The 16,627-nt window shown below is 29.1% G+C and overlaps 2 protein-coding genes across 2 annotated transcripts; both read left to right on the forward strand.

Moving 5' to 3' along the window:
• The first annotated feature begins 4,448 nt into the window (after positions 1 to 4,448).
• Positions 4,449 to 11,966, forward strand: LOC130808580 (proline-rich receptor-like protein kinase PERK3). The gene is made up of 10 exons (XM_057674037.1): positions 4,449 to 4,915; positions 5,660 to 5,967; positions 6,155 to 6,280; positions 7,236 to 7,550; positions 7,959 to 8,039; positions 8,532 to 8,602; positions 9,161 to 9,237; positions 10,284 to 10,434; positions 10,810 to 10,971; positions 11,389 to 11,966. Exons 1-10 carry the CDS (start codon positions 4,449 to 4,451, stop codon positions 11,650 to 11,652), a joined length of 2,022 nt encoding a protein of 673 aa, XP_057530020.1. The 3' UTR covers positions 11,653 to 11,966.
• Positions 11,967 to 12,588: 622 nt separating this feature from the next.
• Positions 12,589 to 16,555, forward strand: LOC130807721 (very-long-chain 3-oxoacyl-CoA reductase 1-like). The gene is made up of 3 exons (XM_057673043.1): positions 12,589 to 13,422; positions 15,139 to 15,208; positions 16,086 to 16,555. The coding sequence occupies exons 1-3, from the start codon at positions 12,791 to 12,793 to the stop codon at positions 16,338 to 16,340; spliced, it is 957 nt and encodes a 318-aa protein (XP_057529026.1). The 5' UTR covers positions 12,589 to 12,790; the 3' UTR covers positions 16,341 to 16,555.
• The last annotated feature ends 72 nt before the right edge of the window (positions 16,556 to 16,627 follow it).

Genomic DNA, 16,627 nt, shown 5'->3' on the forward strand with positions numbered 1-16,627 from the left:
TTGATGATGAAGATGGAGACAAGAAGAGTTTAGTTGAATTTGGTGTCATTATAATATAACTATAATTAATCTAAAGCTGATTTTTAATCATTATGTTATTATTAATTATTATGTCTACCTCTTATTTTTAAATTCCATTCAACTACAAATTAAATATAATAAGCAATCTAATGATATTGAATTAAGTAAAATAACCACCCACCCCTTTTATTATTTTTGTTTTTGAACTTAAAGTTATAATATAAATTTTATTGAGCCAAAAAATTTTAAATTGAATAAATATATATATATATATATACATATATATATATATATATATATATATATATATATATACATATATATATATATACATATATATATATACATATATATACATATATATATATATACATATATATATATACATATATATATATATATATATATATACATATATATATATACATATATATATATATATATATATATATATATATATATATATATATATTCTCAATAAGATTATGAGTTCAATACTAATTGATTACCTAGACCTTTCTTTTTCTCAATATTTGAGATGGGGATCGATCATTGTTAAGAGTATAACCAAGTACAAGTATTTGAAATCGATTATTTAAAGGGATGGGGAAATTGAAGGAAATGTAAATCATCGTGTATAAGCGGGTTGGCTCAAGTGGCAAGCAGCCAAAGCAGCCACCGCAGTGCTATATGATAAGAAATTCCCAAGCAAGTTAAAAGAATTATTCTACCGGGCGGCAATTAGACCTGTTCTGCTATATGGGACCGAATGTTGGCTCGTAAAGAAGATTTTCGAACATAAAAATAGAAGTTACAGAAATGTATATGCTGAAGTGGATGTGTGAGCACGCTTTGATGGATCGAATTAGAAACCAAGAGTTTAGGGAAAAACTATGGGTAGCCCCTATATCTGGAAAAATGCGCGAAAATAGATTGAAGTGGTTTGACCATGTGCAGAGAAAGACTTTCGACGCACCAGTGAGGAGGGTAGAAAGCATTATTGTAAAGGGTAAGAGGAGTCGAGGAAGACCCAGGAGAACTTGGGGTGAGCAAATAAGAGTTGACTTGCATGAGTTAAACCTCTCTGCAGACCTGACTAGGGATAGGAGCAATTGGAGACGCCATATCCATGTCTTAGATTACTGATGTCCTCTTAGTTTACCTTTTTAGTGTCCTTAACCTCCTGCTTTTAACGTCTCCTTTCTATTAGCACTTTATATTCTTTTGTAGTGGTTCTTATTTTTATAGGCCTTTAAGTTATCTTTCACGTGTAATCACGTTTCTTTATCTTCCTCAAGTCGGGGGACTCCTTTGGCCGCACTCTTCTTTACGGGTATGAGTTCCCGCCGTCTTTCCCTCCCTAGAACCTAGCCTTAGTTTTTATGAGCGGAATATACTGAGTAGAATGATGATTTGATGATTTTTTTCTCAATATACTATATTATAAAAAAATGTGTCTATCATATTAACTCATAACTTTTTAAAGTAAAATTAAATGTGCTTTATTGCTTGAACTGGAATCTTCCTTGCCATTTCCCATCGTTGACTTTTATTTTAATTTCATCAATTTATTACAATTTGGTAGAAATTTAATATTTTTTTTCCATGTCATACTTCCAAACAAACTTGGCATGATTTAAAAAATGAGTTTGCATCACTCATAGAATTTTTTGTATGTCATACAATACAAGTTTTTTCAATAATCAATACATAAATTTAAGGTATTAATAAAACAATTAATGAATATAAATATAATTTTATTAAGGTAGTGTTTGGTAATATATAATTCATTTGAAAATAGAAAATTTTATTTTGGTATTCAAATTCAAGAATTGTAAATGACATTTATATACTTAGAATTTGCAAATTTTAATACTTAACCAATTTTACGTTGTTCTTGTAATTCTATATGAAATTGACTCAATTTTACATTCTCAAATTCAAGAATTGTTAAACATTATATTTAGGCTAATTCAACATTTGAAAATAAATTTTAAATTGCCAAACATATCCTAACATGTTCGGTTTCACTTGGGAGGGGGCTTCGTGGCCTACAATTCTTCGTTCCTTGAACAAATGAAGGGGTAATGGAATTACTAAATGTGGTTTTCAATACCAAAGTAAACTAAAAGTCAATTCATTCAGGTGATCCGAAAATTACATGGAAATTGTTCTAAGTTGACGGAAACAGTACTTCTCGTATCATTTGTTATAAAAATAAAAAATGAGCAAACTAAAAAAATAATAAAAGTGAGTAAAAAAATTTTTTTTTTTTTTTGAGAAAGTGCAAAAAATACATGTATTCAAAGAAAAGATAATATAAATATGTGAATGTAAAATTAAAAAAAACGTGTAAATCATATTCAAAAATATAACAAATTTCAAAAGATGAACCGAAATAAAAATTGTAACAAAACCTATAATAGGTATAGATAACTTCTATTAGGTAAGAAATGAAGTATGAAATTGATGATGTCCATTATTCCTTCTTGTGATGGTCAATTCAATATAGAAGTCGCCACAAGTTGGAAAATTAACAATTTCTATATAACTATAATATGCTTTATCGTTGTAAATTAGTGCACCGCCGTATACCATTCTTTTATTAATATACAATATACATTATACTAAAACATTTAGAAAATTTCAAGTGTCACAATTATAGAAAATTTATTAAATGATTTTTATTTATTGGCTAAAGAAAAATGATATGATATTTGATCTTGACTAATATCTCTACCATTAAAGTTTCTTTAACTATCATATATTTATAGTTAAATTAAGTAAATTTGAAAATACAATATACTATATAATATATTGTTGACAATTTCCAAAATGACGTAGTTAATTTACACATACCACTGTCAAAATTGAATGTTTCTACTGCATAATATTTCTGAATTTATTTTTTAATATTATATGTCTATATATGTCAATGCTAAAAAATCGTGCATTGCATGCACTTCTACGCTAGTGCACTATAAAAATGATGATGAAAAAAGGGTCTCATAAGTAGAATTAACTGATGGATGGTTTGATAAACTGAATACTAATCGATTTATAAAAAAACTTGAGATTAAAAAAAATGATTCAAAATTAGATCCGAATAAGTATATATCTGATAGTTAGAGTTGAACCATATGATAAAAAGTTTGGTAAAGCTATGCCAATCTCATATTAATTAATATCTGATCTGCTCTTAATTATTTTAATTGTTATCATTTCTCTTTTCCTTTCCATCAAACCAAGCAAAATAAAACTAAATTTATTTATATTTTAATTGCAAAAATATTTTTCACAAAAATTATTTTCCGTGAAAACAATTAGTCTTAATTTGTTTTCTTCTTGACTCAAAAATAAATTTCTTAGTCAAAGTCAAATGTTTCACCGTCACAAATGACACACAGCCAGCAAGATCAACCTAATTTGTTTCTTTACATTTTTATGTTGAATAATAGATAATGTCGTTTTAAGTATTAAAATAACAGATAATATATTTTATAAATTAAAGACGGTAAAACAAATACTCCCTCTGTTTGAAACGGCTAATAGCTGATTATGGTGGCTAATTTGACCAGCTGATTTTATTAACTGGTTTGACCAGCTGATTTTGAACCCGCTGCTATGAGCAACTTATTCAAAAACAACTTATATCAATAAGCTGTTTCAACTAGCTATTTCACCAAACACTAACACTAACTAGTTTGATCACCCCACCCTCTATTTACATCAAAATAAGCTAAAATTGCTCAATAAGCTAATTTGTCAAACACTTTCGATTCATTTTTTATATTTTGTGTTGTCTCATTCATTTTACATTATTTTCTTATTTGGGAATGAACCCACTACTTTTCAAAATCTTATGAATATATTTTGACGGTGTTTGGCAAACAGCTGATAGCTGATTATAGTGGCTAATTTGACCAACTGATGGTTTGACCCCCCACTACTATGAGCAACTTGTTCAAAAACAGCTTATTCATATCAATAATTTGTTTCAACCAGCTGGTTTATCCAAACACTAGCATTAGCTGGTTTGACCACCCAACTCTCTATTTACATCAAAATAAACTAAAATTGCTCTATAAGTTAATTTTCCAAACATCCCTTTATCTCTATTTAAATTTTATCAACACAATTGAATTTCACTTGTTACAAAATGTTCACAATTTCATTAAATAGATCTATTTTCTCTTGCTAATTCAAAAGGGTTGAAATAGTGTAATAATTAGCCAAACAATTAAAAATCAAATCAATGTATACAACATTGGGGACAATACGCAATCAATATAAAATTGGAACAATCGCCAACAGCTATGTAAAAATTAATTATACAAAATCCAAAATTAAACACAAACAACGTATTACGTCTAATACTTTGGATAAAAATTTCATTTAGATAATAATACCAATTACTAAAATTAATAATGACAAATTTAAGCCTAATTATCATCCTAAGTACACTAATTATCCTTCCAAAAACTTCATTTAGTAAAGATATTGTTCCAAGATATGTACAATATGCTTGTCCAAAAGGTAAATTTACATACACTTCCGGCAGTACATTTGAATCAAACCTTACAAACATTCTTCTAAACATCCTCCCAACCAAAATTTCGCCGGACGGCTTTTCGAAATTCAGCGTCGGCGAGGAGAGCGTTGATCAAATCTACGCTTTATCTTATTGTCGAGGAGATGTCACCGGCGGAGCTTGCCGAGGATGTGTCGAGGCTGCTGCGAGAAGTGTCTTGCAGCGATGTCGATTGCTTAAGGAGGGGATTGTTTGGTATGAGGAGTGTACTTTGAGGTATGCCAATCGGAGTGATATGTTTTCTGTTCAAGACTTTGAGGTTACTCCCAATCATCGACACTATAACTTTTCAGGAATATTCAGGTATGCAGTTTTTTTGTAAAGAATAACAGGGTTGTAGCAAATATTACTATTTTTAAATAAGATTTAGAATCTGATTCTTATTTAACTTTTTTCTTTATTCAGTCTATTCAATATAAAAAATTTTGGGGTGTCGTAAAATGTAGATTTGTCTCGAGTTGTGGGACTTTTTGGCCAGGATATGAGTTATCGCCTTCCTTCCATCCTTAGACCATGATCATAGATTCCTATAAACGAGATACACTAGGTATGATGATCATAATGATGGTGAGGGTGTCATAAAATAGTATTTTTAGATGTTATTGAATTTTTGATTTTGTAAATAATAAAAGATAATTTATCAAGTAATTAACTCAATCAAAATGTTAAATATATGATTATAGCTTCAAGATAGCTTATATGCTTTATCGTTGATACAAAAATTATTTAGGCAAGAAGTGTCGAATTTTAACCCATTAAAAGGGTTAGAAACCTCATGCCCAGTCATAAAGACCCAACAACAAATCGTACTCTAATACCATGTTTAAATTTAGAAAGCAACCGAAGGAGAAAAGGTAACCGCATACAAACCAAAGGAGGTTCAGTGCTAATTATTAAAACCAATTGATAGTAGTAGGAGTGGAGTTACTCCTTAAGTTAATAAAAATAACATATCTCTCCTCTTTTTCTAATGTTGGACAACTCATTTATGGATAATAATAATAAGCATAAAGAGCAACAAATTTATTTTTGCATTGTTTGGTTCAGGTTTCTTGAGAAAGAGGAGACAATTTTTGATAGGTTGATGAATGGGCTTATTGACGAGGCTTCTAATGTAGCCTATGTAGGAAATCTTAGTGGTTTCGCGAAGGGAGAGTCCAACTTATCGGGGTCTGATTGGGTTTTGCGCGCCCTCGTACAATGTAGGCAAGACATTGTCGGAGTTAATTGTGAACTATGCTTAAGACAGGCGTTAAGGCAAAGGGATGGTTGGAATACTCCCATGGTTTTCCTACCCAGTTGTTATATTCAGTTTGATTTGTATCCTTACGCACACCTTAGTCCCCATTCTAAAGGTATTAAATGCAATTTAAAGTATTCTGTGTTTTGAGTTTGCTAATAAAAGTGGTATTTTTTCCTCATAATACGCCACTTGTGAGCAATAGAGAATTAAATGTCACTTTTACTAGATAACTCAAATGACAAAAAAAAAAATCTAATCTTTCTAACATGATGTAAAAATGATCACACTGATTATTGTAGGGGATGATGGAATTTCTATTACAATTATAGCACTTGTGGTGATTGTGGGTGGTTTGTTGTTATGTTGCTCCATTTATCTCGTACTTCGCTATTGCAAGCAGCGGGAGCATTCTCATCAATCTCAAGGTGTGTGTTTGAGGTTAGAGAATTTTTATAGATAATAAAAGATAGAATTAATCATTTTGTAGTAGATGAATTGAACCTAACCCTCTCACAATTAAAAGGAAAATTTTTCAACCACTAAAGCTAACTCATGATTGTCGAGTGTTTGATAAATATAACTAAGTCATGACAGTCCATCTTGTAAAATTAAGCTGAACTTATTGTCAATGTGAGTATTTAATTGTGGAAACACAAGGTGCTCACACTTCATAAGCCAAGGAGATACTTGTGGCAATGAGAGGAAGAGCTCTAATAACATATACAACGTGCATATCATCTTTAATTCATCGATGTGAGACAAACTATTTTAATATTTTTGTCAAGGAAACAACTTAACCAAAAGGTTAAATTGATGGTTGTGCTATCAGAATATGCTATGTACTCTAAAATAGTTCATCCTTATACCAGACACTAATTATTTTACTTTAAATGAAGGGTGGTTGAGATTTAAATGGTTGCTCTGATACCATGTCAAGAGACTAATACAATCAAAAGTTTAAGTTGATTGTTGAAACTTGAAATGCAAGAATATATTGTATACTACTCCCTCTGTTACGTTCTTTAATGAAGTTCTTATAAGGAATGTTCAAGGGAATTAAGAAATATTGCTCTGATACCATACAATAGATCAGCTCAATTAAAAGTTGTGAATATATTATTATTAATATAAATTTGATAGAGAAAAAATAAAGACCATAAATATTAATTATATATTAAAAGAAAGTTAGTGAAAAAAATATGAGGATCACAACAAAAAATATATTTATAAAGTTAGTGGAAATTAATAATCTGCTAACACGTACAATATTTTAACGTGAAACAAAAATATATAAATTTATATATAAATTTATATTGTCAATCAAATTTACAGTACCTAAATGAAAATTTACAAAGTTAATTTTTTCTGCTATTAATGCAGATCATCCGAGGAAATTTACAATGTTGGAGTTGGTTTGGGCTACGACATGTTTCGCAAGTAGGAAAATTTTGGGTAGAGGAGGATTTGGGAATGTTTATGAAGGAACCCTTTTTGATGGTTCAAAAGTGGCAGTTAAAAGGCTGAATGCTTACACATCTTTGCAAGGTGACACTGAATTTAACACAGAAGTTGCAGCCATTGCAAATCTGAACCATCATAACGTCGTTTCTTTAAAAGGTTATTGCAGTTTTCTACGCGAGCGTATTTTGGTTTACGAATACGTGCCTAATAAAACCTTGGAATATCATTTACATGGTAAGCTTCCTTCATCATTGTTTATTCCCATCATTGGCCCTTACTTATTTTACACAAAAAAAAATTGTATAAGACGATCGACAACTATAAGAAGAGTCTCATCGTATTTGTATTTAATCGTCCAATTAATTAATATATGAAATATTATGAAAATATAGATTCTTTATTAGAGATCTAAAAATGTAATTAAATTAAAACTAAAATAATCAAAATTTAACAATATAAATTAATTTTGATACTCCTTAATTTTAAGGATCATATACAGTCGGATACTTAGGAAAATAGTTTTTAAGAGAAACATTTTTCCTCTAACCAAATGGCAATTATAACTTATTGTTAATTATATTTCTACATGTGCTAAACATATTTATTTTTCATTTAATTTAAATATTTTGAATATAATTGCAGGCTACGGTCAGAAATTGTCCTGGGAAAAGAGAATGGCAATTGCAATTAGCCTAGCAGAAGTTCTAGCGTTCCTGCATGAGAGTGAGTTAACGTTCTACCATCTTGGGCTATGATACATAAGCATATACAACTATGATTAAAATAAATATCTAGAAATAAAATCGATTTTTATCTTAAATAGAGAGCAAGTAACACATTTTAAAAAAAGTCCTAAATATGATTCTCGATCACAATATATACCTACTAGCATAAAATTGATGTCTTTATTGGTCTTTAGTATTTATCTTATTGTGAAAGAATCAATTAAAAATTTAGACTGTTGATTTATGCAATATATACTTCGTTATGCTCCTTACATTTAATCTGGATGAGATTTAAACTCTTAATCTTCTATTATTTTTAGCTTTGATACCATAATAAAAATAAGTGTAATCGCTAGATATGTCGAGTATATATGCTCCATCCTAATGAAATACTTAATGATAGTATTATTACGTTTTATACTTGAAGCAACATAATTAACGAATGTTTTATTAATCATTTTCCTCTTCTAATCTGATCAATGTGGAATAGAGGAGCCTGCAATCATACATCGAGATATAAAGCCAACTAACATTCTCATCGATTCTGAATTTAATCTCAAGGTAATACATACATATTGTTAAATAATCAACTTAACTAAAAATTTAAACTGATAGTTGAGGCCCCATAATATATTATACACTACAACACGCCTCTTCACACGAGAGTCCTTTAAGCTAGAAGTGTTAATGTGGCACACACTCTCCTCATACCTGACGTTGAATATTCAACTTTGAATGAAGGATAGTCGTTCAGATTCGAACGTTTGATCTCTTGTCACACTTAATTCTGATGCCATATCAAAGAACTAACTCGATCAACCAAAAGCTTAAGCTGATGGCTAAGGCTATAATATATTATATATTCTATAACATACAAAATATATATATATATATATATATATATATATATATATATATATATATATATATATTTTCGAGTAATATACCTAAACTTAATTAATTAATTACTTCTTATCTTCCTTTGTAGCACCTTAAAACTCAAATATTAGAACATTTTGAGTTTTAGGGTGTAAACTCAAGGAAAAAGTGTTAAAGAGTATAATCTTTTATTTCGATTCTAATAATTATTGAATTTTTGCATTTATTTCTGCAAATTAGGTTGGAGATTTTGGAGTAGCCAAAGTATTTCCAGAAAGCCGAACACACATGACAACTATAGTTAAGGGATCAGAAGGGTGAGACCATATTTTATGTACGCTTAGCCTTATGGTGGTTGACTACGAAAGTCAACCATTTTAGAATTTCATAAAATTCATTTCTGGATTTAGGTGGTTTTTGACTAAATTAATTATTGCTTAAATGTAATCGGGAATAAAATTTCAATCTTGATATATATTTAAACTCATTAGATGAAACTTTCATTTGATTTCTACGAGTAATCTATAAAGTCAACCACTTTAATCATTTAATACAATCATTTCATACGGTAATTAAACTAATATGAGATTGGAGCTGCTGATTTTATTTTAATAAAAAGTAAATAGAATATACAAAAGAATATTCAAAAAGCAATTGGTTTTTGAAGGATTTAAATTTTGATATAAACCAACAACTAATTTCAAAATTACCATCTGCTTTCAAACCTAATAATAAATTAAAATGGATAAAATGTTTTCAAAAACTTATACTTCGGCCGCTGTTTTATTATATTTGCTATATTTGTCTTTTTTTACGCAATTTAATGCGTTATTTTAATCATTAATATTAAAATATGCATAACTCAAATTATTTATAGAAAGTTAATATCATCATGAAAATATGGAAATTAGACGATTTAAACTAAAACTCTAAGCTACTTGACTATATTTTTTCTTACACATCAACTGCAATATATAAATAAATAAGCTCAAATGATAAATAGTGTTAGTATTTTAAAACGGAAGAAGTAATATATAGTGATTGACTTTCAAATCCAAGTACTACATCATAAATACTTTTTAGATACTGATGCAATATACTCCCTCCGTCCCATTGAATTTGCAGTATTTTTTACTTTGGTCCATCGCACTTAATTTGCATCATTTTCATTCTAGGGTGATGACCCATCACTTTCTTTTAATCTCATCTATACATTTTAACTCTCTTTTAATTTCATCAACACAATTCATTTGTTTTTTTCATTTATTATTACATCCTTAAAAACTACTCTCTTTCTGTTTGATGTAAATCAAAGAGGACAAAGGGAGTATATGATTAATTACTTTATATTTGGTAAGTGCAGCTACTTAGATCCTTACTATTTTGCAAGTCAGCAATTGACAAGGAAGTCAGATGTGTTTGCTTTTGGGGTTATACTACTTGAGTTGATCACTGGTCGGAGGGCAACTTTTCTTTTACAAGATTCCACAGAGAAGATACATATTATGTACTGGGTAAATAATCAACTTCCCATCTACCTTCTACTTCTTCATTAACAATTTTAAAATGTTGTCTAGTACGTACTTATTATTCATTCGTTTGTTTCTTATTAAAGATTTATTATAATTTTTAATTTTGAATTATAATGTATCATAGCTAGCAAAATGACTCATTATTGAATCATGTGTATTTTGTATATATGTAAAGTTGTACATGATACTATCTACCAAGTTGTGTCAAACAGAAGTAAGTAAGGTTGCGTATATCCGACTCTCTCGCATCTCACTTTAGGTGGGAGTCACATAATGATATTAGTGTACTTGATTATTTTAATTTCATTTTATGAAACCAACTCAACCAAAAATTTAAACTAATGCAAATGATTGCAGGCTGAGCCATTGATTAAGGAAGGATTAGAAGTAGGAAACTTTGAAGCTCTTGTGGACCAAAATTTGACAAGTATTTATGACTGCGATCAGATGGATCGAATGGTCATTTGTGCGGCAGCTTGTGTACGTATTTCTCTGGATCAAAGGCCAACAATGACACAGGTTAGATCTAAATATTTGGAAATAAACATTAATAATTTGAACTAATTTTTTCTAACAATTGATTGTATTTCATAATAATCCAAATTATGGGGTGTACTTTTCAAACTAAATTCAATTTTTCTCTTGTAATGCACCTAGCTAATTGGGATTATTGAGCATAAAATTAATGGTTGAGATTATTTAATTAAAAAATATCCAATACTTATTAGGAATATTTTGAGCAAATGGATCTACAATAGTTTGTAATTATTATTGCTTATTTTACATAACTTTTCTTATCACATACTACCTCATTAGAAAAAAACAGAATTTGAACTTTTCAAATATAAAAAACACTTTCTTTTTTTTTTTTTTCCCAAAAAACACTACTTTTTTTTTTCAAGTATTCAACTCATATTCTAAACTAAACAAAAGCAGGTTGCAGAAGTGTTGAAGGAATCAAGCGTATCAAATGAATTATTCGGAGAATTGAAGGAGAGATTGCAGAGATTATGGCAAGCTGGACCCCATAAAAGGATCTCTTTTAGCAGTTCTTCAGAAATAACGGTAGGACAAATCATGAATGATGAATGTTCTAGAAGTGAAACTCCAACCACTAACTATGGCTCCTGCTCCTTCCGAAACTTCGATACCCCTGATCTTTACAATACAGCTTCACCTACTCACCCTTCCGCTGCTTAAAAGTGCGCATTTTTTTTGGTTGTCTATAGTGGGCGGATATGTGTATAAAAGTCCTACCCACTATGGATAGTGGGAGTATGAGGTCTTGACCGCCCATAACTACCTACCAGTACCAGCTAATAGTTGTCCGCCCTATATTTTTATTGTACTAATTTACATTAATTTTGTATATTTTTATAAAAAATTATTGACAAAAAATTAAGAACATTAATTTTATTTTGTTACATTATATAGTTAAAAAAAATTAGATATACAACTATTAAATTTGTAATTATTTATGATGTATATAACGCGGACTTAAATTAAATATAAGGTGTGATTGGGTTTATTTTCATAGTCGTCTAATTTGTATATGTTCTTAAGAGGAGTCGTGTTGTGTAGGCCTAATATGGTTAAGAACAACGCTTATGCAAATGGATGGATGGTCTAATACGGTTTGATCTAGTTTTTGATAATGATTATATCGTTCGATTTCTCATGGCAAATAACATTATCAACCGAACTTTTCAAGCTTAAGAAATTGATTCATAAATTCTCAAATGAAACGATTTATTGATAAGATCATTTTTATTGAAATGATCTAACATATATATGTTATCTTAAAGTGATCACTTATAATTTTAAAGTCAATTATACGTATACAAAGCAAGAGGAAGAGACTAAAAGGCGATGGGAAGTGTAGTAGTGATCAAACCATCTATTTTACAGCTGAAAGACAGTTCTTTAAGTATGGACTGGTCCATTACATATGACCCGTAATTTAAGACCAAATAAATATCATGAACCAAATGCTCCACTCCACCACTTCCAAAAGGATATGTCAACAACAGACAAACTTAATGCCCTATTTAATGGGTCATATATCATACTGAATATAAGTAAACCTAAACCTAGTACTCCACTAAAAAATAAAAAAAATAAAAAAAAAAAAAAAACTACTACTCCACAAGAAAAGAATATGAAAGGAACTACCATGTGCCAGTACTTACCAAAATTTATCAAATGTACATTTATTTATTTATTCCACTTGAAACCAATAAATGCAAGAAAATAACCATTCACTTCCCCAATAAAAAACTTCAATCAAAACTCACATGCATCTTATATAATAATACTAACATCAATCAAGCCTTCAACAATGGCGTCCTTAACCATGGATTGGAATGAAACCCTTATCTTATCAATTTCCATGATAGGATTGTTTCTACTCTTCATCCAAATCCTCAAATTCATCAAATGGGTTTATTTCATGTTCATAAGATCACCCAAGAAATTAACCAATTATGGGTCATGGGCATTAGTAACTGGCTCAACTGATGGAATTGGTAAATCTCTCTGTTTTGAATTAGCCTCAAAAGGTCTCAGCTTGATTTTAGTTGGTAGAAACCCTCAAAAACTCCAAATTACATCAAATGAAATTAGGGCTAAATATGAAAAAATCAAGATTAAGAGTATTATTATTGATTTTGAGAAAATTAGCGGGGAGGAAATTGAAGCCAAAATTAATAGAGAAATTGAAGATATGGATGTTGGGATTTTGATTAATAATGTGGGTTTGGAAATTGAAGGTACAAGATATTTCCATGAAATGAAATTGGAAGGTTTGTGTAGTGTATTAAATGTTAATATTGGGAATGTAAATTGGGTAACTAGAGGTGTTCTTCCTGGTATGTTGAAGAGGAAGAAAGGGGCTATTGTTAATGTCGGTTCTGGATCTTCTGGTGCTATTCCTACTTACCCTCTTTTTTCCGTTTATTGTTCTACAAAAGCGTAAGTTTTTTCCCATTTTTTAAACTAACAATGGAAATAAGATTCCATGAATTTTTTTTTTATGTTTAACAAGATTGGTTGTAAAATTATGTTTTCATTAATGCTTTAATATTGCATTATAGGACTAAAGACGCATTAAATATATGGATCAGATAATCTAATTAATATAAATTAAAGAGAAAATAAGAGTATAAATTTCTTGTTTTGAGTTTGTCTCTCCGAGAGACGATCTCTTACAAAAGTAAATGACACTAAATTACATGAACATTATGATAGAAAAGTAAAATGAATTAATTAAATTCACATGAACAAAAGAGTATTCAAGTTCAATGGTGACTAAAAAAAAATTTTCCCACCAGGAAATATTATTAATCTAATTTATTCCATCAATGAGAAAAAAAAAATTCTTTACTACTTTCTCCCTTCTACTTCTTTTTACTTTGTTTTTTCTTTTTACTCTCTTAGTTTTTATTTTGAATGGTAGAGTCCTTATGAAGAAATCCCAAAATTTTTGACCCACTTAGAGTTTTTTTTGAAATATTTACATGTTTTTTTTGGATTTTTACTAGAGGAAATAAAACCTCACAAAAATTTTCCACTCCAATGAAAGTGGTTTGAGTAGTTGTGAAATCATTATTTATTATTATGTACTTGATTTATTATAAATAAATGTTTTTTTTCATAAGGCTAATTGGAGAATCTCATACCTATAAAAGTGAAAGAAGGTGGAATTGATTCTCATAGTAAGTAGTTAAATAATTGAACTTTTATCATAAATATTAAACTACCAAAGTCGTTAAATCATTTATGATAGACATTAAATGTATATCGAATACTTTTTTTGTAATTGTAATTTCTATACATGTTTGGGTTGAATTGTGGTATTTAGTTCATAGCTTCCGTAACAACTGACAAATAGAATTACGTAATTCACAATAACATTACTTATGTGCACCTTTCAATCACATCAAATGAACCTACCTCATTTCAAGCTGAAAATATTAGTCACTCCAACTCAATTTAGTTACTCCATTCAAATTTACTTTAATTGATGATATATTCTTGAGACTAAATGTGAATTTTCTATCATCATTTACATGTATTTAACAAAGGAAGAGAGGAGAATATATTCGAAAAAACTTTATTTATCCGTAATGTATTAACTTAAGGTAGTTATAATCATGGTCATCGATTAGTAAGGACAAAGCAGACTACTGATATTGATTTGAATTAAATTTAGATATGATTTACATTTTTTGCTAAGTAATATGAGTTCTCAGTGTTTTTTTTATAAAGTAATTTAAATATTAAAAATAAAAAACAAAAGGTGTATTATATCTTTTGTTATGCCTTAAGTATTTAGGGGTCCTTTTTTTTTTGCTCTTAGGCCCAAAAATAAACAGAACGACCCTAATTATGATGATATAAATATTAAATGCATTTATTATATTATTCATCGACTATCTACTAAAATTAAACATATTTAATTATTTATTATCAATTAATCATCAATCATCACCTCACGTGAGTAAACTATATCCATTATCTAAGCTCGGATATGTTACTTTACTAATAAACATAATGAGTAACTCCTACTACCGCCAATTAATTTTAGTAGTAAATCTCTTTGAAAGTCATAATTACGATACCTCCTCATTGTTTGAATTGCCCAACTTACTTCTTAAATACTATGACTAAATGGTGTTGTTGTCTCAGATATATCGCTATGTTCTCGAAAAGCTTGACATTGGAATACAAGAAGTTTGGAATCGATATTCAGTGTCAGGTAACATATTTACACATTATAGCCCATATCTTCTATTTTACTAGCATAGTAATGTTGGATCATTTTTCCCACATTTATTAAAGATGATGTACATGTTTTATAAGTTATTATATCCTTTTTACATTGTCATATAGTTTTAGAATGACATTTTTTTATTCTATAAAGTACATTTACATAGTATTTCCCGATTATATGCTAGCATTGAGAATAAGTCTAATTTACTTTAACATAATATCAAAACTGAAGATTTGATTGAAATTAATTAAAGGAAAATTACCATGAATAATACAATATATTTTTTTATTTCTCAATAATAATACTCCCTCTGTTCCATTTAATTTGCATCATTTCTAGTTTTGGAGAATGACTCATCACTTTCTTTTAATTTTATTCACACATTTTAACTCTTTTAATTTGATCCACCCAATTCATTCATCTTTTCATTCATTACTACTTTCTTAAAAATATACCAATTTCTCTTTGACGCAATTCAGAGAGGACGGAGTAGTATCAATTTTTGATTAACTATGAATAATACCAACTTATGGGGTGTTTCCCTAAAATATCACTAACATGTTAAAAATTAAATTATAAGAGATTATATAAAAAAAATGGTAAAATTAGCTAATAAACTAAAGTTGATATTATTCTAGGAAAAAATTCCCTTAAGTTGGTGTTATTCATGGTTAATCAAAATTTCGTATTATAATATAGAAATTAACTAAAGATTATATTATTTACGCTAATTTTTCCTTACTTAAAAAGTAATTCCGAAACGAATGGCATCTCTGTCCATACTGTTTTCTCCCATATCAGCTTAACAAGTAAGTTGTACATATTTACTATTATTTGGGGATTTAATTTATTTTAAGTGCAGATTCCATTGCTGGTAGCTACAAAAATGGCATCCATAAAAAAATCATCATTCTTTGTTCCGTCACCGGAACAGTACAGCAAAGCGAGTGTAAAATGGATGGGTCATAACAGCAGCTACTGTGTTCCTTACTGGACTCATGCACTACAATGGCGTCTAATGAGCTTGGTTCCGGATTCTTTGCTCAATTGGATTCTTCTTCAATATTTCATTACCATTCGTACCAAGAGGCTTCATAAGGAGACCAAATTCGCCTAGTTTTTATGCCTATTTTTAATCTTTATGAATCACTTATAATTTGTTCCTTTGAAATTACTATTAATAGTGATATTTTCTCTCATAATTATATTTTAATATCAGTAGCAATCTCACATTTATAAGAAGTGCGTTATTTTAGTGAGAATTATTGGGAAAATGTATGTTAGCTACCTACATACTCTCAATTAAGCATATATTAGAGTGTTTGGAAAATAGATTTTTTTCATTGATTTGTTTAACTAGTTAAAAGTACTAAATGTGTTTGTTGGCTTTTAAGCTAAATGGAC

This window comes from Amaranthus tricolor, chromosome 3, assembly GCF_026212465.1.
Source record: "Amaranthus tricolor cultivar Red isolate AtriRed21 chromosome 3, ASM2621246v1, whole genome shotgun sequence".
Classification (NCBI taxonomy): Eukaryota; Viridiplantae; Streptophyta; class Magnoliopsida; order Caryophyllales; family Amaranthaceae; genus Amaranthus; species Amaranthus tricolor.